At 59.4% G+C, this 20,471-nt stretch overlaps 1 protein-coding gene across 2 annotated transcripts in view; it reads right to left on the bottom strand.

Annotated features, from left to right (window-relative positions):
• Positions 1–20,471, bottom strand: part of Olfm1 (olfactomedin 1) — a 36,907-nt gene that overhangs the window by 9,759 nt on the left and 6,677 nt on the right. The window contains exons 1-5 of one of the 2 annotated variants that reach the window (XM_027943725.2): positions 15,849–16,030; positions 13,857–14,006; positions 9,238–9,393; positions 7,155–7,374; positions 181–287 (exon numbers count right to left, since the gene is read on the bottom strand). In XM_027943725.2, the coding sequence (XP_027799526.1) occupies positions 181–287; positions 7,155–7,374; positions 9,238–9,393; positions 13,857–14,006; positions 15,849–15,998 (783 nt within the window). In that variant the 5' untranslated portion in view covers positions 15,999–16,030. Of the gene's footprint in view, positions 1–180; positions 288–7,154; positions 7,375–9,237; positions 9,394–13,856; positions 14,007–15,848; positions 16,031–20,471 lie in introns of those variants that run through there. The other variant, XM_027943732.3, reaches the window with a different exon arrangement.

Raw genomic sequence — 20,471 nt, 5'->3', positions numbered from 1 at the left:
CACAAGGACTTCAGCCGGGGACACGGGCCCCTGTAGGAGGAAGCCCCCCGGGGACTCTGGGCTGCGGGTGGCCTAGGAGGTGGGTGGGGCTGGGACTGAGGTGAGGGAGGGAGACCAGCTCCTGCAGGTCACAGGAGCACGCCTGTCCAAGAGGCCCCGTAACAATAAGGAGACACTTACCCTGTTATCGCCTTCCGGGGCCAGGGGGTCTGTCATCCAGGATCCAAACCTCGAGCCAGAGGTCTTGACGGTTACCGGGTCACTTATGCCCGTCAGCTTGCCGCAGGCTGGAACAGAGCGCACACAGATCAGGACACGAGGCGGAGGGAGCGCCTGGCCCACCGCAGCCCTGTCCCAGACTGCCCGGAAGGCCTGATGGCTGCCTCCGCTTCCCCTCCAGGTCTAGAGGCCACCTCTTCCCTTAACCCAGCAAGGGAGGCCAGAACGGGCAGGCGGGAGCCAGGAGTAGCCACCCTCCTGGGCCTTACCCTCCTGGCCCAGCCACGCCCGCCAGTCTGGGGATGGGAGGTCACAGCAGCAGCCCTGGGAGGGTTCAGCAAGACTGTTTTCTCTCCAGGAGAGCGCACAGCTGGGCCTCCTACAGCTCGGGGAAAGCAGGGACCTGGCGGACATGCCTCAGGCACCTACTTAGGCTCCATGCAAGACACCGCACCCAGGCAGGAGCACCAAGACCACCCTCCGCAGCCCAGGGCCCGTCACTGCAGGAGTGTCCACTCTGTGACCTGAGAACTAACAGGAAGGCGGGCGCCCTCCTGCTGGGAGTGGGTAGCCTCCCACCTCCCCTGAAGAGGAGCCCCAGGCAGGAGGGCTGGGCTGAGCACCAGGGTTTTCAAGATCCTGGAGGTGACCTGCAGCCCTCTCACTCACAGGTGGCCTCAGAGACTGTGAGGGACTTGCTCAGGCCTCCTGGCCATTCAGGCAAGGCTAAGGCGGGGGCCTGCATTCCTGATAGCCTGCTGACCTCCGCAGCCTGCTGACCTCCGCAGCCTGCTGACCTCCGCAGCCTGCTGACCTCCACAGCCCCCTGGGCTTCAGCTCGGGGCTGACCACCAGGTGGAGCGGCTAGGAGAGCAGCACCAGGAGTGGCATTACTGTTTCCTTCCTGGGCCAGGGCCACCGCTGAGCTCAGCGTGCTTGCTTGGCTGGCACACAGACTCTGCTCTGACCAAGCCCACTCTGGGAGAGGGGACAGGGGTTGAGGCCAAGGGTGACCAGCATCTACAGAGATGAATACAAAACATGGCGAGTTCTTGGAAATCTCAGAGGAGATTCCTGAAGCCCACGAGCTGACCCCTCTGTTCAGAAACACCACCCTCCGTGCTGAAAGTCAGCCAGTCTGCAGCCAGGCCGCCACCACAGTACTGCGATCTCAGCCCACCTCGGGAGGGCAAAGTACTCCTGAGGTCCAAGGTGGTCGCCCCCCAGGGACATCCAACTAGGGCCTCCCTGGACCCTCCCTTTCTCTCCAGGCCAGGCCTGCCTGTGACCTCTGGAGTCTACACCCCCCCTCAGGGCCTCCCATCAGCATGTGTACACAGCAGACTGCAAAGTTCAGAGGAGATCCAGGCGCTTACGGAAGATTGTCAGAGACTTAGCCCAGACCACAGGGAGCCGGCAATCCCTAAGGCGGGAGGGCGGGGAGGGCTCTTCTCACTCTGGCACAGTCTCGCCTCCCACCCTCTCAAACTTAAAGAATGCGTCCCCAGCAGAGCTGTACAGGACTGGAGGGAAGAGAGGGCCCAACCCCTGCCCAGAGAGCTGCAAGAGGGCCCAGCCTGGCCAGAGGGAGGCTTGGAGGACCCAAGCACCTCCAGCCCCAGCGCGGGTGCCTCGCCCAGGATGGAAAAAGTAATGCCACCCGTGGTCCTGCTCTCCTACCCGCTCCATGTGCACCTGTTCCCACTCCGGGGAAGGAGTCTGTGCCTCCCACGTCAACACAGACCCCACCACTGCAGGCTGCGCGGCCACCGCTGAGCTCAGCGTGCTTGCTTGGCTGGCACAGGGACCCTGCTCTGACCAAGCCCACTCTGGGAGAGGGGACAGGGGTTGAGGCCAAGAGTGACAGGGGTGGGAATACAAAACAGGGCGAGTTCTTGGAAACCTCCGAGGAGATTCCTTTTCCAGGAGCCTGGCTAGCTTGTTACCTCGACTGTCTCTCGGGGACTTGGGAGAGGTCCGTGGAGGAGGTGGGCCTGAAGAAGTCACCCAGGCTGGACCCCAGCCCCACTCTCCAGCTCTTTCTTCCTTTGTTCCTGTAGATCTGGGGGCTGGGTCCTAGGCTGCAGCAACCTCTGAACTGGGTGGGAACCCAGAAAAGCCTACAAGGACCAACCCCTCCCACAGACCGCCTGGGGCCTCTCCCGGCCATCCTCCGGGTTGGTCAGAGAGCGTGGCCCCCCACTGCAAACGCAGACTGAGAACACGCAGACTTAAGCGCGGCAAGCCTCCTGTGTGGAACAATGCCACTAGTTCCCTGGAAGGAGAAGCCCACAGGGGTCACAGCAGGGACCTCAGAACTTACCGCATCTGCACTCCTGCCACCCTGGTCCCTCCACCTGAATGCCCGCCCACCCAGCCTCTGGGGGGACCCAGACGGAAGCCTGGTCCCTAGAGACGTTCCCCCTCCGACTCCATCCCACTCGCGCTCTGACCTGAGTAGCAACTGCACACGTCTCACAGCTGCAGACAGGGGGGTCGGGGTCCCACCACCCCAGTAAGGAGGCTCCCCACTCACCCCTCCCCAGCAGGAGGGGATGAATGGCCTGGCTGGGGCCCTCCCCTCCCAAGTCTCCTGCGTCACGGCCTCATGCAGGGAGGGGCAGTGCTGCTCCCCAGTGTGCTGCTGGGCAGGAGCGGAGAGCAGCAGAGGGCCCCGGTGGGAATCAGAGCAGGGGACTGGCGGGGGCTTCCAGGGCACACCTGGCACTCAGCAAGGTCTCCGTCCCGCCACTGCAAACGCAGACTGAGAACATGCAGAAAAGTGGCTTCGTGCTCAGACGAGTCCAGGTCAGGCAGCCTTGGATGGTCTGACCATGTCCTGCCCACCGGGACCTCTTGGCCACCCGGGGGCGGGGGGGGGGGGCTGGCAGCAGTCCAGGGGGAAGGCCTGCTGCAGGGCCAGGGCTCCCTTCTGGGGCACCCAGCCTCTTCCACATGCTCACGCGGCCCCTTGAAGCCAGCCTTCAAATCTCAGCCGAGGCGGGCAGGGAGGCCCCTGGCCCGTGTGCCCTGCACTCCAAGCTGGCTGCGGGCACAGCTCCCAGGGCCCCCGGGCTGCAGGCTGCCCGCCCTCCCTGAGTCAGGGAGCTATTTTTGGTTCTCTGTCCAGACTGGTTCTGCCAAGACCTCGGGACTGACAGGATCTAAAAAAGCCCACGGCAGAGCCTCGGCCAATCCTGGCACATTCAGTTCGGGAAAGTGTCCCTCTTCAGTCACGCGCGCCCAGGACACAGGGAGGGGGACGGGAGAGGGTGGGGACGAGAGGGTGGCCTGCGGAGCTGGCACTGGTGGCTCAGGTTTTATACCAGAGCAAGCAGAACAGGGGGGGACAGCCCCTGGGCTGGGAGGGTCTCAGGAAGAGGGGTGACTGGTCAAGTGGGGAGCCTGGAGGAGCTGCTGGCCTCAGGAGGAGACCACGAGGCCACAGTGGGAGCAGCCTGGACATCTCAGGCCACAGGCCCAGGGCAAAGTGCTATCAAGGTGCTCCAGCCAGGACAGAGGGGTCTCTGGGCAGCCACAGATGCCAGGTGAAGAGCCAAGTGCCCCATGTGGTCAGCGCCTGGCCTCTACTCCCAGCTCCTGTCCCCCAAGGCCTGGAGAGTTACGCCAGAAGTTTGCAGAGCTGGGGGCTCAGACAAACCGATGTCCAAGATGCAGAAGAAACAAGCCCAGCGGTGGGCAGCCCCACCCAGGCCTCATGCTCAGACGGAGCCCAGAGGGAGCAGGAAAAGGGGCCACTGTGGACTCTCCTTTCGCCTCCTGACCTGGCAGGGAAGTAGGGCCCTCAGGAGACCTCACAGCACAGGCCACCCTGAGGGCTTCCTGCAAGGAGCCAGAGGGGAGGCCTGGCCCTGCCAGGGTCCCACTGAGGCGGTGCCCCAGGGAGCACTTCAGGCTGGCTCCTTCCCTCCCTGTCCTAGGGCTTCCCCTTGGCTCTGCCCATCCCTGCCTGAATGCAGGCGGCCCTCCCCACGCCCTGCTGCAGTTCATGATCCAGCCCCCTCCAGACCCCAGGCAGGAGGCGAGGACGCCCCACTGTCCAGTGGTCTTTCCTGGCCCCTCAAGGGTGAAGAGCAAGCAGGAGCTTCCACTCCTTTCCCAGCAGGAAGAGCACAGTGCCCTGGCCTGACCCTGGCCCTGGCCTGGCCTGAACCTGAACTGGCCCTGCCCTGGCCCTGGCCCTGACCCTGAGCCTGGCCCTGCCCTGGCCCTCAACCTGACACTGGCCCTGCCCTGGCCCTGCCCTGGCCCTGGCCCTGCCCCTGCCCTGGCCCTGAGCCTGGCCCTGCTCTGGTCCTGGCCCTGACCCTGGCCCTGCCCTGGCCCTGGCCCTGCCCTGGCTCTGCCCTGGCCCTGACCTGTGGCCCTGGCCCTGCCCTGGCTCTGCCCTGGCCCTGGCCCCCGAGCCTGCGCTCCCCCAGACTCCTCAACAGTATGCAGGTGGCCCAGCTCCTGGTGTCTAGTGAGGGTGTGAACCTGGGGCTGGCAGGCTTGGCTAAGATGGGCTCAGATGGTCTTGGGGAAGAAAAGGGTGCCGAGTTGACCCTGAGAGTCAGGGCTTTCTCTTCATCCCCTAACAGAAAAGAAACTGCAAAACTGCATAAGCCCTTGGTGTCAGCGCTGGGATGTACCTGGGGGCAGCCCAAGGTCAGCTCAACCCCTTGCTACAGAGAGGGCTGCTGAGGCTGGCCTTGCAGCATGCAGCAGGCCCAGGTGAGTGACCACATCCGAGGAGCCATGTCTCAGTGGCTCACTGAGCCTGTTGGCTTAGCTTGTTCAGCTGTTGGGCTTTGGCTCTATGCTGGTCCAGGAGGACAGCCCAGGCCCCAGCTCAGGGACAAGCTGGACCTTTGGACAGCACTGCCTCTCTCCTGCCTGGGCATGAGATTTGCTCTAGGACAACACTGAGAACCGGCCTCCACTCCAGAGGAGGCCTGCAAGATGCCGTGCTCAGCCTCCAGGCTCAGGGATGAGTTTCAGACTCAAGTTTCTGGCTGGGCCCTTAGGACAAGCATGCAGTCTACTGAGGGGGGACACTGGCCACTGGAGCCTCAGTCCTTGGTCTGCTTTTCTCTGTGTGGATGGTTCTGGGGCCAGGAGCTGTCAGCAACATTGGCTTGATGAAAAGGAGGCAGCAAAGATGATCTCATCAACAGGAGGACTTCTAGAGGTGCAGGAGTCCTGCCTCCCCTGGGGACCAAGAAGGTCAGGCCTCACACTAGAGGCAGCAGGCACACCAAGGAGCCAGGGTGATGGGGACAAGGGACACTGCCCGCCACTGAGCTGCAACCCACCCAGGAGCACCAGCAGTGGGAGCCGACTCCACCACACAGAGGCTGCGCCCCCAGCAACCAGCTGGCAAGGGTAGTCCTGCGGCCACTGTCTGGCGCGAGGCTATGGTAGTAGCAGGGTCCTGAGCTGGACGAAAGCTGAGGAGGGGGAGGAGCAGCTGCTCAACTTCTCTACATGTCAATCAGCCAATCACTGTCACCCATCTCTACCTCTCCATCCATCATTCTATCACCTGTCCGTCCCTCCGTCCTTCCACCACCTATCACCCATCTCCATCACTAACCTACCTACCAACCTACCTTCTTACCATCCTGTCCCACCACTGCCTCCTCTGAACCGGTGACATGAATGACATCTGAATTCTCACAGTGACCCCAGGGTCCAGGGACTACCTGGACCTTCCTACTACAGAGGAGGAGGCAACTGAAGTCCAAAATGGTTGATGCCAGGGAGGGTCACACAGCTGTCAAGGGGCACACACTGCTTTATGTGGCCCCCTCCTCTAGGGCTGCCCCACCCCCAGAGCCGGCGTTCACAGCTGGCCAACCAGCCCCTAGCCATGCCGATCAGCAGGTCTCTGTACCTGCGCAGCCCTTCAGCCTGAGGACAGCCATGTGAAGGACCCAAGGTCCTCAGTCAGACAGGGTGCTGTCGCCCAGCCACTGAGAATGGGCTGAGGACAGATGGGCACTCTGGCTGGACAAGAAGAGGGAATGCCCCCTCCAGGCCCTGGGCTTCTCACTCAAACCACTTCCCCTCTGTGCCTGGACTCTGGGCCTGGGGCAGAGGAGGTCTCCTCCTGGTCCCCAGGTCCACCTGCCGTTCTCGGGGACAGAGAACTGCTTGTGGGGAAATGATTTTTTAAAACCCACAAAGCAACCACATCCGGGCCCTTCAGTGGGGGTGTTGGGAAGGAGGGAGGCTTGGTGCAAACTCAGGGCATGCGGGAGTGGGCTGGGGCCCAACGATGCACGGACTGTGACATTTCAGACATGCACTGTCTCCCAGAATGTCTCAGGCCACCCGTGCCTGCCTCACTGGGACCTGGGCTCCACACCAAGACAGTGTTCCAGGGACCCGCCTGCTGCCACTGGCACAGCTCCTGCGAGGCAGGTGACACTTTCCATCCCAACTCAGCAGGACTGACCATCTCCAGGGCTTCATCAGCCCTCCCATCAAACTGGAGGAACGGGAGACGTGTTACCAGCCCTACTCAGCCTGCATGGGCACACACGCGGACACACACACACACACACACCCGTCAGGGGACAGGTGGCACCTATGCCATCCTCTTCTCTTCCAGATGTGCAACTGAGTAGGGTCTGGAACTGGCCTTTCCCCAGCATGGAAATGGTCAGTGCACTCAAGCAGGTGCTCCTACCCTCCCTGGCCGCTGTCTCTCCAGGTGGCGGGTGCTCCTACCCTCCCTGGCGCTGTCTCTCCAGGTGGCGGGTGCTCCTACCCTCCCTGGCGCTGTCTCTCCAGGTGGCCCTGCCCAGGAGCCCTGATGCAGCCATGGCCTCGCTGTGGCCAGGCGGGCCGCCCTTCGGCACCACTGCCTAGGCCTGTGCGTGTGCGGAGGTGGGCCGAGCAGCGCCACACCCCGAGGGTGCCGGGCCTACCTAGTTTTTGCATGCATGCACGGAGCCTTTCTTCAAGATTGGACACTCTGCTCTGAAGTTCATCGTAGTCATAGGCGCCAATTTCCTCTTGCAGCTCGTTAAGCACTGACGTCAGATTCTGGACCTCCTCCTTAAACTGCAATACCAATTTGGCATCGGCCTTGTACTCTTCCAACACAGGTATCAAAGGCCTAAGTTCATCCATTTTCGTTTTTATTGCCTGCAAGGTTAAAATAAGCTGGGTTCAGTGCGATGCATGCAAGAACTGTAACACCCTGCTCGGCCCGGCTTCTCCCTGCGCGCGGAGCACCTGCACACGCCCGCTTTAGTTATGTGCTTATTTATCCTGGCCCCGATGAGTTAGGAGAGCATATTAAACAGTCCTCAGCACACCGACACATTTGGGAAAGGTCTTTATTTTCAGTTTAGAATGCAACATCTTAAGGTTACATGCTTTAAGTCACATACACAAAGTTCTTTTTTTTTTCTTTCCTTTTCAAAAAATGCATTGACAAGGGTTTCAAACTATCCATGAAATGCATCTAGAGTCGCATGCAAAGGAGGGTCCTGGTTGGATTCAAGGTTCCTTAGGGATATGGTGCTAAGATTGGAAAGAAACAGTAAAAATGCAGGGTGCCAAAAGCTCTCTGGCTCTTTCATGGTTACATGGGAGTGGACTGCTTCTTCAGTCACTGCGGCATTGAAAAAACTCTTTTAAGTTAGCCCTGCAAGCAAGAAAATGAAACACTGTTGAAAAGCTAGCTCACTAGCCTGCCTTAAACAGCCATTAAGAGACAAATACTTGCACCGTCACTTAAAAAAACCCACACTTGAATGCTGGGAACACAACTGCCCTAACAATGATTGAGATTCTCTCACGACAAGTTCTGCTGGGATTCCTCCATGCGGGGCAAGCAGTGTGAAAAGCAAGGGCTCACCTTTCCTCCCCCAGAGCTACAGTGCCCCGATCTCAAACCCAGAGAGGTGGCTCGGGATTTCAGAACCCGCCAAGGTGAGCTGCCGAAGACACCCCCATCTTTAGGGGAGTCTGTGGAACAGGGAAGGGGCATGCTGGCCCTTCAAGGAGAGACAAAGACTCTGTTTTTGATCAGAAAGTTCAAATCTCTCTCCAAGATAATGCAGGGGGACACATCAGGAAATAAGGACAAAATGTGCACCTGCGTGGGACTCATTCCTCCTCCACGGGATCGGCCTGCTGTTATTTTATTTATAATATAGATTCATAACTTCATTAGCTTGCCATTTCGTCTCTCTAATGTATCGCTTTTAAAGGAGAATTAGCTCTAGCTTCATGCAGGGAGCACATCAAAGAGAACATTAGCATAAAGGACAGGAAGACAACCGGGCACATCAGCAATTTCCAGCCGAGGAGGGCTGCGTAATTTGACCTGTTCATTTACATCAGGGCTCCAGTCCTAATTGACACGCATGTATACCTTAATTAAGGTGGCATATGACTTCTCGATCTCATCGGTGTGTATATATACATACTCGTACGTATGTATATATAATTTCGGGTCAAAGGAACTGCAGTTTCAGTGTCCGGAGTTACCTGGAGATGCGGGACACTTACCACGAGCTGAGACAGACGCTGGCCTTTTTTCCCTGTGTCTACAGTGTGCCTTGTCATAGCTAAATTAGGTCAGATATGAAAAAGTGCCCTGAGTGATCCCCGCTCAGGAACGGCTCCAATCAATTAAGCTAATCCTTGGCTAATGTGATTTACCTGCAACAGCTGTGGAGTGACAAGGGCCAATAATGACATTCTTTCCCGGCTAATATGCCACTCAGCCATAGAGTGCAGGGTCTGGGACCCTGGCTTCCAAACCAGATTGACAGAGGTTCCGGGGCCCATCTGTGCTCACGTGGCTGCTCAAGCCCACCCCTTCCAGGTGCCTTGCCAAACCAGGGCCAGGGCGGGCTGCCCCTGCTCCCTCGGGCTGCAGTGCTTTGCAAGGCACAGGCCGGGCCTGCCGCGCCCCTCCAGGCCCCTCGCTGTTTCCACAGTGGCCAGGGCAAGCAAGTCCAGCTGAAGTGGGGCGGAGGGGGAGGGCGCACGTACCTTGAACTGCCTAGCCAGGTGCTGCTTGTGACTCTCTTCCACCTGCTTGAACTTGGACTCCAGGCCTTTCATCTGGTTCTCCATCTTCTCCACATACTGCAAGTCTCTCTGGGTCCTCCTGTCCAAGACCTCGATGGACTGAGACATGTTCTGCACCTGTCAAGAGGGCAACAGGATCAACAGGAGCTGCAGCATGGACCAGTGGATCTCATGGCCTGCTCTCCCGCCATGCTGACCTTCCTCACGCAGCCACCACCCTGGGAGCCAGAGTGGCCCATGCATGATTTACTAGCTGATCACCAGCATCAGCACTGTTAGGAACAGGAGCTCCCCCAACATGGCCAGTCAGCCACCTTCCAGCCAGGCTCTTACAACCAGGGACACAGGTCAGGGCGGGGAGCTTGGCTGCTCACTGGTCATAGCTGCAGGCACCAACTGTGCGCCATCCATCTCTTTTGTGGGGTGGGGGTTGTTTCGTTCTCCTTAGGTGGCAGGAGGATATCCGTCAGGCAGGCATAAACAGCAACAGAGATGAACAGCCTCATTGGGCTGCCCCGCCCCCAGGCATAAATCCCCTTCCTCTGAAATCTGGCTGAGGCTGCTGGCTAAGTGCAGAGGGGAGGAACAAGGGAGCCGTCGCTCTCCCGACTCGGCACGAGCCTTCCCCCATCTCACCCACCATCCATCACACCCACAGTATCATAGGCAGATGACTGCTCGGCAAACACGCACATTCACAACACAGAGTCAGGAATCAATCACCCAGCAAATGAAGAATCGCTGTTTTACACCTTTACAGGCAGATCTGAATTGAGTCTAGCCTCGAGATGGGACTTTAATATTCAACAGGATTCCAGAGAGCTTAAAAGAAAAACAGTTTTAGTACAGCCACCTGCCAGCGCATCTCATTTCCAGGAAGCGGGCCTGTGTGCATATGCGCCGGGCGGTGGGGAGGCGCGGGGCCCCAGGACTGCCGCAGTGCTGTCGGGGTCTTTTCCTCAGAATCCATTCCAATTACCAATCACGACGGAGGAAGCCGCCTCCGTAACAGCAAATCTTCATTTCTGGTTTTTTCCTGAATTTGAAAATACTTTCCCTTCTAGGAACAGAACCATTTGGGTGTGAGGCTGAGCTCTGCCTGGTCGGGATCAGAATGGATGACGGTGGGGTTCCCCCGACTGTAAATCCTCCCATGCCAGCAGATAAAGCCGAATTAAAAGAGCAGGGGAAGCTTTCTCCGTGGGAGGAAGACCAACACTGCTGCTCTCCATACCTAAAAATGCATGAATTTTATGGCTCCTCATTTGAGAGTAACGTACACAAATTCGCTTTAAAATTTCAAGCTGGCAAAACGCCGTGTGGGGGTGACCTTGGCGCTCTCTTTGGGGGGCTGAAATACATTTGCTCTGACGCGGTCTCCCTGCTCCTCCTGGCCTGTCCTGTTGGTCACTCTGCATAACTTCTCCTTTCGGGGAAGGTTGTGGATCTGGTTTTGTTCACTGGTTGGAAGTCCAGCCCAAGTGCCCCGCCCCCAGGGAGACGTCCCTGGTGAGCTAAGTCCACGGGGGACAGGCCACATGGAGACGATGCCTGCAGGCTCAAGTCGCACAGCTGTCTGCTCTACCTGGTCAGTAAGAAACGCCAGGAGGGCAGGGCAGGGCAGGGCCTCGCCCACATCTGTAACCCCAGAACAAGGGCCCAGGAGTACCCCAGTGCTAGGAGCCTGCCGCCTCGTGGAAGAATCAGGATGCAGGGACTGGAGGCGGGGCACGCGCTCCTCGGCCAGCCGAGGGCACATGGTGTAGCGGGGATGCCTTGCTCCCACTGCCCATTGGCTCGGGCAAGAGGCTGGACAGTGCAGTGGGCTTTCTGTCCCCCAGAGGAGGAATATGCTTGGCAGATTGTAAAATTTAAAGATTAGACTTTAAACTTAAAACATAGAATTTAAAGATGCCAAGCTACTCAGCTGCCTTAAAGCAAACTAAGCTCTCGTGCCCCGGATGCATGCTCTCTGGCCGAGGGCTCAGCTAGGACTCTGACAAAGGAGCATGGTCACCCCGCCCGTCCCCCCTCACCCAGGGTCTGTGTCCAGCTCCTCCTCCAGCTCGCACATTCCCTGGGCAGCGCCCCTGCAGGCTCAAGGGCAGGAAGCCACCCTAAGCCCTAGCCAGGGTGGCAGCAGGTGCTAAGAAGAGAGGGAGGGGATGCCCCCGGCATGCCAAGGGTACACCTGGCCTCCTGAGCGTGACCAATCGCTACTGTTTATTGAACATCGTCCGTGTTCCAGGCACTGGACAGAGCCTATTCATTATTCATCTCTTTTGAGCTTCCCCAAACCCCAGGAGGTGACGTATTTCAAGTCTCATTTTACATACACAAAGACAAAGATTCAGAGAAGTTAAGCAACTCACTACTGTCACACAGGGAGCTAAGACTGAAGGACTGGGCTCCAAAGCCTCAGCTCTCAAACTCAGAGTGATGGCTCTTCAAAGAGAACACAGTCCCCACCCTTGGCCCTGGCTGCCCAGGACCGTGGTAGGGCTCTCCAGGCATTCTGATGCCCACCCCACACAAGGACTTCAGGCCAGAGGAAACCAGCCCATCCAAGGTGGGTCCCAGCACTCTGCCCCTCGGCCATCTCAGGTGGGTCTTAACACAAAGCCCAGCTGCAGAGACTGGGAACTAGCTGGAAGACACTCAGCAGGGCCCAGGACCTGGGGATTGGAAGCCTGTTCCCTGCTTCTGCCTCTGAGGGTGGGACCCTGTCTGACCTCGCCCTGCCCCCCCCCCCTTGGCTGAGAGGAGAAGAGGAGGAAGAGAACTGCCCAGGCCAGGGCGGGAGGGAGCCCAGGAAGGGACCCGCCTTTGAAGGAAACTGAAGCGTGCACTTAGGAGCTGGGCCTCTTCCGACAAAGGCTCACAGCTGCCCGAAATAGAGCGCCTGCACACGTGAAACGCGGCTTTAAATTTTTAAGCAGTGACGCTGTGGCCTGCGCAGGAAGAAAGGAGAGCTCCGGGCCTCACTCCCAGGGGCTCACAGAGCTTTCTGGAACCCACTTCCCAGCTCTCCGCCCTGCCAGCCGGCGTCTCCTCCCAGGGGCCCCAGCCCTGCCCCGCAGTCCCAGGCCCCCAACACCCCGCCTCCCTCCTCCACCGTCTGAATAATTAAAGGCACAGCTGGGCTCAGGCTAGTTGGTGTTGATAAACGCTCATGGAATCTGCTCAACGCATCTCACTTTAACTCTTGTCAAATGATTTACGGAGGTGGGTAAAGGTGGCAGGAAAACGCACTCCCTCAAGGTGAGTGTCTGCTGGCACTGAGCTGCTCTCACAACACATGGCACCCTCTCCCTCCCAGAGGGCACTAGGGACAGGGACAGGCAGTGACTTGAGTCCTCAGAGCCCACAGAGCTAGGAAGACCCTGAGTCTCCATCTGCCCTCCTTGGTGGGTGGGGAAACTGAGCTGAGGAAAGCGGCCCACTGTCCCTGGGAGGGAGGGTGCGCGGGCACTGAGGGCAGAGGGCACAGTGGGGGAAGGCTGGCCTCCCTCCCCAGTGTGGAGGTGTCACACGTAGTGGCCATTCTCAGAGCTCAGGGACTGGGTCCCCGACACAGAAGACCCCCCTCCACAGACTTCTAACCCAGGCTGATGCTCGTTCTTGAAAGTCCAGACCCGATCTGCAGGGAAACTCGCGGCTTTCGTGTGCGTGCGTGTGTGTGTGTGTGTGTGTGTGTGTGTACGTGTGTGTCCCACTCTCAAATTGGGGAAGGACGCCTGCCCTGTAGGTGTCACACAGAAACACCTCCTTTTCCTGGGGAGGGAGGAGGCTGGGCACAGAGGCCCCCGTTTCTGCTACTTTCCTTAGCAGCTTTGGGGAGGCCCAGCAGTGGGATCCCCGGGCAGCAGGAGCCTGCAGGAGAAGGCAGGCTCTGAGGAGAGGGGAGCTGAGCCGGCGTCGGGGGCGGCTGCCCTGCTAACTAGCTGTGGCTTGGGGCAAGTCAGTCCTCTGGGACCTGAATTTTCCCTTCTGGAAATGGAGGGAGAAATTTCACTAGCTCCACGTGACTCTTTGAAGCTTAAGTGAAATAATGGAGTCAAAATACACATGCAGACCACACACTGCTGCTTCTGGGTGGGTACAAGGGTGACAATGAGCCTGGACCAGCCAGGTGTGACCACTCAAAGGCAGAGACCCCATCCTGTACAACTCACGGCCTGCCTCCCTGGGCCCAAGGGAGCTGCCTGCTCAGAGGCAGCTGTAAGCCGTCAGCAGTGGATAAGGAGCGTCACTCAGGGAGGTCGTGGGTGGAGGACCTTCATGCCCTCACCAAGCCCCCGTGCCATAGCACCTTCCTGCCGGAAGCCTGGGCAGGAAGCTCCCGACTCCCCATGGACCAGGAAGCAGTGTACTCATCTCCCAGTGTATTCACCTCCGCCCTTGGCGTCTCTGTCATCCACCAGCTTATCCATCCGTCCATCCATCCATCCATCCACAAATACTTTGAGTGGGGACGTGCCAGGAAAGGCCCGGGGTCCCTGCAGGCTGGCCAAGCCTTGGCCCCCGAGGGCACACTGCACTCTCGTGGGTGCCCGCCCACTCCCACAGCAGGGACTCACCTTCTCCAGTAGCTGCCTCAGTTGTTTTGTGCGGGCGTCCCGTGAACACATGGTCTGCTGGGGGGCGACCACTGTGCAGATACATCTGCCCTCGCTGTCCTGGGCAGAGCTGTACACCTGCCAGCTCTCCTCGGGGTTGGTGGGCAACACCTGGGGGTGCAGGTGAGGCGAGAGAGCGGGGAGGACAGAAAGGGAGAAGGGTCAGGCAGGACAGGCGACAACAGAGGAGACTGTCCACAGCCCACCCCAGGGAGGAGCACCAAGGACCCGGCACAGGGAAAGCGGTCCTTAGGGACAGAGACCTGGGTTTCCCGCCAGGCTGCCCGGGGCTGAAGGAAGCCAAAGACACACGACTCTTCAAAGTTTTAAAATTCAAGTTCAACCCAGGGGATGCTTGGAGTTTTGACATCTGGCCCTACGGAGGCTCGGGGAAACAGGAGGGGCCATCGAACGTCGCCACACAAGGGACTGCATGACTCACAGAAGTCAGATGCCCTCCCCTCCCTGTGGAGGGGCAGGCACAGCCAAGCCCTGGCCTGCCGTTCCTGACACCTGGAGACAAGCACCCTGGGCGACAGCAGGGGTCCAGGGGGGTATCAGTCCAGAGCCACCACAGCCCTGAGCCACAGCAGCTTCCTGCTGCCACCAGGGAAATGCTAAGCTCCCAACTCCATGCCGCTCCCACCCATGAGCCACGTGGTGGATGTCACCAAACTGATAGGTCGTGCAAGGGTCACCCCACTTCAGTCCTGGGGTTTACTTAGAGACCACCGAAACACCAGATCTGGGCATGGCTGGTCTCACCTTGCAGCCCTGCTCAGTGATCTGACCTCCAGGTACCCGGGGCCCATAGCAGGCCCCAGACACCTCTGAACATTCATTCACCTGTGCCCTGCTGCTGGACCTGCAGCCACCCACTGTCTCCACAGACCCCCAGCACCCCAATCACCTCCCTGCTATTTTTAGATGAGGATGGGAGGGGAGCTGGGTGGGGAGAAGCACAGTAGTGATATATTACACTTCATTCATGTCCAACCCCAGAGGCGGGAATAGTCATTATGGAGGAAAACACAGCAATTTTGAAACAGCAGGTGCCAGGGTCTCAGGTGGAGGTCACACCACAGAGACCTCCGGGAAGAGCACCGAGTCTTTGAAAGCAAAGCGGGAGTGGGAGAAAGATGCGTGTCCTTCACCTCTCCTTTCCACTTAGAGGAAACGTCCAGAGCTGGCCCCCTGGCCACACAGGCCCCTGTCTGGTGGGTGGCTCCGGCTCAGCCAGCTCCAGCCACCATGGAAGTCAGCCCGGCCCAGAAGGGCCAGGCCACTGCCCTCCCTCCTTGCTCCAGATGAGAAGGAGCTATTTCCGAGGCCAGCAGGGAGGAGTGAGCAGGCCTGGGGGCACACATCCCACAGCAAGGTCCCCGGGGCCTTGCCCAGCCCCACTGCACCCTCCTCCCAGAGGACCCCATGAGGCTTCCCACGGGGATGAGGGGGGTAAGGTGCCCTGGGACTTTGGAAAGGAAGGAGAGGGCCCCCACGAGGGTAGCTCCCCGCCCCCCCCCCCACGGCCCCAGTCCAGCTTTTACAAAGTAGGGCGGGCTGAGTCCAGCCGGACAAGCCTGGACTGGGGTCTGGCGTTGTCTCCACCCTTTACTTGCTGAGTGACCTTGGACAAGTCCCCAAGTCTCCAGTCCCAGTTTCCCATGCTTTTCCATGAGGGGTTTTTAATGGTGAGGGAGCCTCCAGGCTCGAAGCCCCTGGGCAGGGTCCCCAGCTCCTTGGGGAAGGCAGCATCGACCCTAGGGTTCAGGTGCGGATGGGAGCCGCAGCGCAGAAGGGCGGGATCGGCACCCTGTCCTTGCCCCTGCGCCCGGTTCCCCGCCGCCTCCCCGGACGACCCGGTCCCGCGCGGCGCCCGCCCAGCCCGGGGCTCGGACGCAGGAGGAGGCTGGGGAAGGAAGGGGCCGCGAAGGCGGCCGCGGGCGCACTTACGCCGGTGCTGCGGTCGAGCGTCCCGCCGCTGGCTGCCGAGAGCTTGGTGGTGTTGAGGCCCACCAGCGAGGGCAGCGTCTGGGACATCCAGTTGGTGATCATGGCCATGGTGCTCAGCACAACCCCGATCTTGAGCAGCGGCACCGACATCGCGCCTCGAGTCGCCTCCTGCGCCCGCGCCGCGCCGGCGCCGGCTCCCGCGCCCGGGCAGCTTCAGGCGGCGGGCACCGCGGCGGGCAGGGGAGCCCGGCCGCGTCCCCGCGCCCCCTCCGCCCGCCGCCGCCCGCCCGCCGCCGCCGCCGCCCCGCGCGCCCCGGCCATCGCCGCGCCGCCCCGGGCGCCGGGAGGGTATCCAACGCCTGCCCGCCGCGCGCTGCCCGCCCGCTGTCCGCTGCCCGCTGCCGGCGCGTCCCTCCGCGCTCCGCCGCCGAGAAGGGCCACCCGGCTCTGAGCGCCGCGCGGGCTGAGCGCGGGGGCCGCGGTCGGGAGGCGGGGACACGGCCGGGCGGCGGCCGACGCAATCTGCCCAGGAAATGGGTGGATTTTTCCTCTGCGCTCCGGCTCCCCGCCGCCCCCTGGCTGCTGGCAGCGAGGTTTACAAACCCCAGTCGGCCGAGGAGTTGGGGTGACCCGGGAGGACAGACGAAACTCCGCCCCCAAATCATAAAAAACCCGGAGGGGTGGTCATCTGGTGCCCGCCCCACCCTCTCGCGCACCCTCACCGCCTGCCTAGCGGCGGCAACGCCGCTCCCACCTGCTCTCCAGAGACCACTTTGGAGGCAAGGGTGGCTGTGGTTGGAGTGCGCCGCCCCTGATGCAGGGGCCCGTCTTGGCAGGTGGCTGGAGAGTCTGGGCCACCAGAAACCTAGCCCAAGAGGGAGCTCCCCGGGTGGAGTCTGGCCTCCGGATCTCCACCAACAGCAGGGGAGTGAGGCATGGGTGCACCGGGAAAGACCCTGCCAGGCAGCCCTGGAGCCCGGAGGCCTGGGGAGGAAAGAGCTTAACTGGCGATCCCTAGCAGTGGCCTCCACCAAGGGTTTCTGGCAGGGTCTAGACTGGGAGGAGGCTTGTGTGCCCTGCTACAGCCAGGAGCCGGTGCAGGTAGTGTGCCCACCGTGGGAGCTGCTGTAGATTTGGAGCTGAGGCACCTGAGGAGTTAAAAGGACACACCCATGACTAGGAGTGTAGGTGTGGAAGAAACCCATGCCTGCAGCTGGAGGGCCTGGGGTCCCTCCCAGGAGCCTGCAAGCCCTTGAGCCTGGGCTCTCGGGCAGGGCAGGCTGGCTCAAGCTACCTTCTCTTCCCAGCCCTCTGCAGCGTCCAGGACACATGTAAGTCTCATCAGAAGCGGCCTGACTGGGTCAAACACCTTAATAGGGCTTTTGAATGTGCAGCAGGCTTCTAATCTGAGATGAAAGCTGCTTCCTTCAGGCACTCCATTAAGCTTTCCCGGCCATTCGGGAAGGAACGAATCCCCCAGATCACTCGCTACACTCCTTTCTGTCTGGGTGAGAGTTAATCTCCCTTCCAGGATGGGGATTTGAATGAGGGCAGCAGGGACGGAAGGAGTTTGTTCCCGGGTGGCTGTCTGAAATGGACACAGCACCTTCTTGGGGCTTTTCTCTCTTGTGCTCAGTCCTGGTTTGAAGAGAGGACTTCAGCAACAGCCAAGGCTATCCTGGCCTGAGCACTGGGTGTGCAGCCTGCTGGCCAAAGAAGTCTCTCTGATTTGTTTTTCTGGTTAATGCATGGCACTGGTGGCTGCAGGCCAGGTTGGGTGCCAGCAAGTTCTAATTGTTGGAGAGGGGCGCCATCTCCTAGTGCAAGCTGGTACTGCAGGCTCTGTTCAGAACCAGGAGAGTCCAAGTCACACCAAGTCACACCCAGCTGGCCTGCTGGAGTGTACTGATGCCCCGCCCCCTCCTCTTGCCATGCATATTTGACACAGATTCAGAGCCACAAGCCACATCTGCGCAAATCACTCACGTGGCTTTCCACTACAGAAGAACAAGGGCCACTTACTGTGTTGGAACAGCTTCTAACATCCAGTCCAATCCAGGAAACTCTCAGGTCACCTCAGAAGCCACAGACATTTATACCAACCAAGAGCAAGCTACGAGGACACATGCTGTAGACCTGGACGGAGCAACACAGAGGCGGCGGGGGAGGGCCTGGCACTTTCCACACCGGCCCCGGACAGCTTCCCTGCCACATAACATGCAGATGTTCTCCTGCAAGAGCCCTCTCAGATTGTCCCCTCTGTGTGCAGACTGTGGACCCTGATGGCCTGGGCTCTTGTGAGCCTGGTTCTGCCAGTGACTGGCTGTGAGACGGTGGCCGGCATCTGTAACATGGGTTTAAAAACCGCAGCATTCCTCTGTGAGGCAGTGTTAGTGCAGTAAGGAGCCTGGAGCCCAATGAAGGTGACAGTTGTTGTCACCCACTTTGCAGAAGACAAGATAGGGTCAGAGAGGACCTCCGTCCAGTGACTCGTGCTTAAGCAGGGTGCAGAGCTGGGATTAGAAGTGAGGGGTGGTGCCCCCAGGAACCTGTCAACTCCCTCGAGAGCTGCTGTCAGCTAAAGGCTGCCAGGAGGTGCTGCTGGAATGGGTGTATAACTGAATATGAAAGTGACCCCAACACCCTAGAGCTCCACCCCTAGACTGGCAGATTATATCATGATCATCATCACCATCACCATCTCTTGATTTTGAAGAACGCCTGATTTGTTTTTTGTCAGCTGTGTCCCACTGGGATTTACCATTGAAACTCTAAGTTAGAAGAGCACGTAACCTGGCAGGCTTCTGTGCTAAGGAGTCTGGGTAGTTACTACCAGGAACCAAGGGCAGCCCTCGGTGCCATGGTGCAGGGACTTTCTCTTACTCTCTTGGGGCAGGCATTTGGGGGGTGGCCTGGAGATTTGAACCCCAATCATTTCTCCTGCCCTTACTGTCATGTTGGGGACACAAAGGGCACAGGGCTCCCCAAAGCATGGCTGAGCGTTCTTCTGAAATGCAATTCAGGTGACTCACCCTGAGCTTGCCACTGGGAGCTGGGCCTTGGAATTCCTAAGAACTAAGCTGATCCAGGAGGTGGAAGGATCCGAGAGCTCTGGAAAGCAAAGCTGTCCCTCTCCCTCCCTGATAGCTTTCAACTCAGGCACCCTCTCTGTACCATTTGTCTTTTTGCAGAGAACTGAGCAGATACTTAGTTCTCATCCCCCATGGAAAAAGTGAATAGGATGGTGTGCAGGGGACACAGTACTGGCCTTCCCACTGCACCTGCACCTGACCTGCTCTCACTGCACCCCACCTGCTGTCACATGCACCCCAGGCCCCACCCAATCTTACCTGCACCTTGCCTGCTGTCACCTGTACCCACCTGCTATCACCTGTACCCCACTTGATGTCACCTGCACCCCACCTGCTCTAATGACCTAGGCGATTCACATAAGTCACTCCCAACTCTTCCAATTCCAAACCTGTCCTGTCCAGCACCTTTATCTGTGATTTCTGCAGGGGTGATCACTGCTTTTGTGAGAGTAACTGGAACAGTGGAGTGAAGATAACAGATTTAAACGGCTGCACCTAATTTGCAAAGGTGAGCCTGGGATTGTGAGGAGCAGAGGCATTTGCACTAAAGGGACAAGGGCGTCAGCCAACGTGGAATACTCCTACAGGGGTCAAACCCATTTTCCACACGACTTCCCTTGAAGTAAGGGCCTGCTTCCACTGCAGCTGAGTAGTCAACAATACTGGTGCAGCAGGGGCCAAGCCCAGACCACACTGGGCATTTGCCATGCATGCCACCTGACCCTTGCAGCAGCCCCCAGGGCTGAGCTACTGTGGACTCTACGGCACAGAGTTTGAGCTTAGAGAGACAAGACCCATCCAAGGCCATGTCCCAGGGCAGAGCACAGACAGGGCAGCAGCCTGCCTCTCAGATGCCGCGGCGGGCACAGAAGCCCAGCCACCTGCACAATTCCAGGCACCCAGTGGTGCCCACAAGGCACTCCACCAGAGCACTCATTGGCTCTTGCCCACTATGCCAGGGCCTCACAGCCTTGACCTTGGCATGAATCCAGCAGCACACTTGAAAACAAGAATACCACTCTCCCAAATCCCTGGGATGCGCATCCCCGAGAGTGAGCGCTGGAACCAAGCTGGGCGCAGCACCCTGCTGGGGCGGGCACACCTGGCCTGTTGATCACCTTGCGAGGCCCCACACAGCCATGCAGGGCAAACCTGGTCACCACCACCTCACAGTCAGAAAACCGAGGTCCAGACGAGAATCTGGTCCCAGAGCCAGAGGTGGCTGCTCTGAGAGGAGCAGGCGTGTGGCCACCCCTCCTGGCACAGGGACACCCCCAGTGAACAAAAGATGGATGCCCCTTGCTGTTTAAAATAAGGGGCCCGTCAGCCTCTGTCCCTGTAGGGCTTCCTGCCACACCGGCCCCGGGCACGCCCTCCCTCCCCTCCAGCATGATCCATGCTGCTCTCTAAAGGTTGCCTCCGACAGGCCAAGCGCAGACCGTGCGTTCCACACTGTGTTCCACCAGCTGCCCAACAGAAATGGGTCCAATCCTGGGCGTGGCTTTGAAGAGCACGCGTGAGGAGACTCAGT

This window comes from Marmota flaviventris, chromosome 13 (genome assembly GCF_047511675.1).
Source record: "Marmota flaviventris isolate mMarFla1 chromosome 13, mMarFla1.hap1, whole genome shotgun sequence".
NCBI classification, from domain to species: domain Eukaryota; kingdom Metazoa; phylum Chordata; class Mammalia; order Rodentia; family Sciuridae; genus Marmota; species Marmota flaviventris.
Note: the sequence above shows the minus strand (reverse complement) of the source record. Positions and strands in the feature narration are given on the sequence as shown.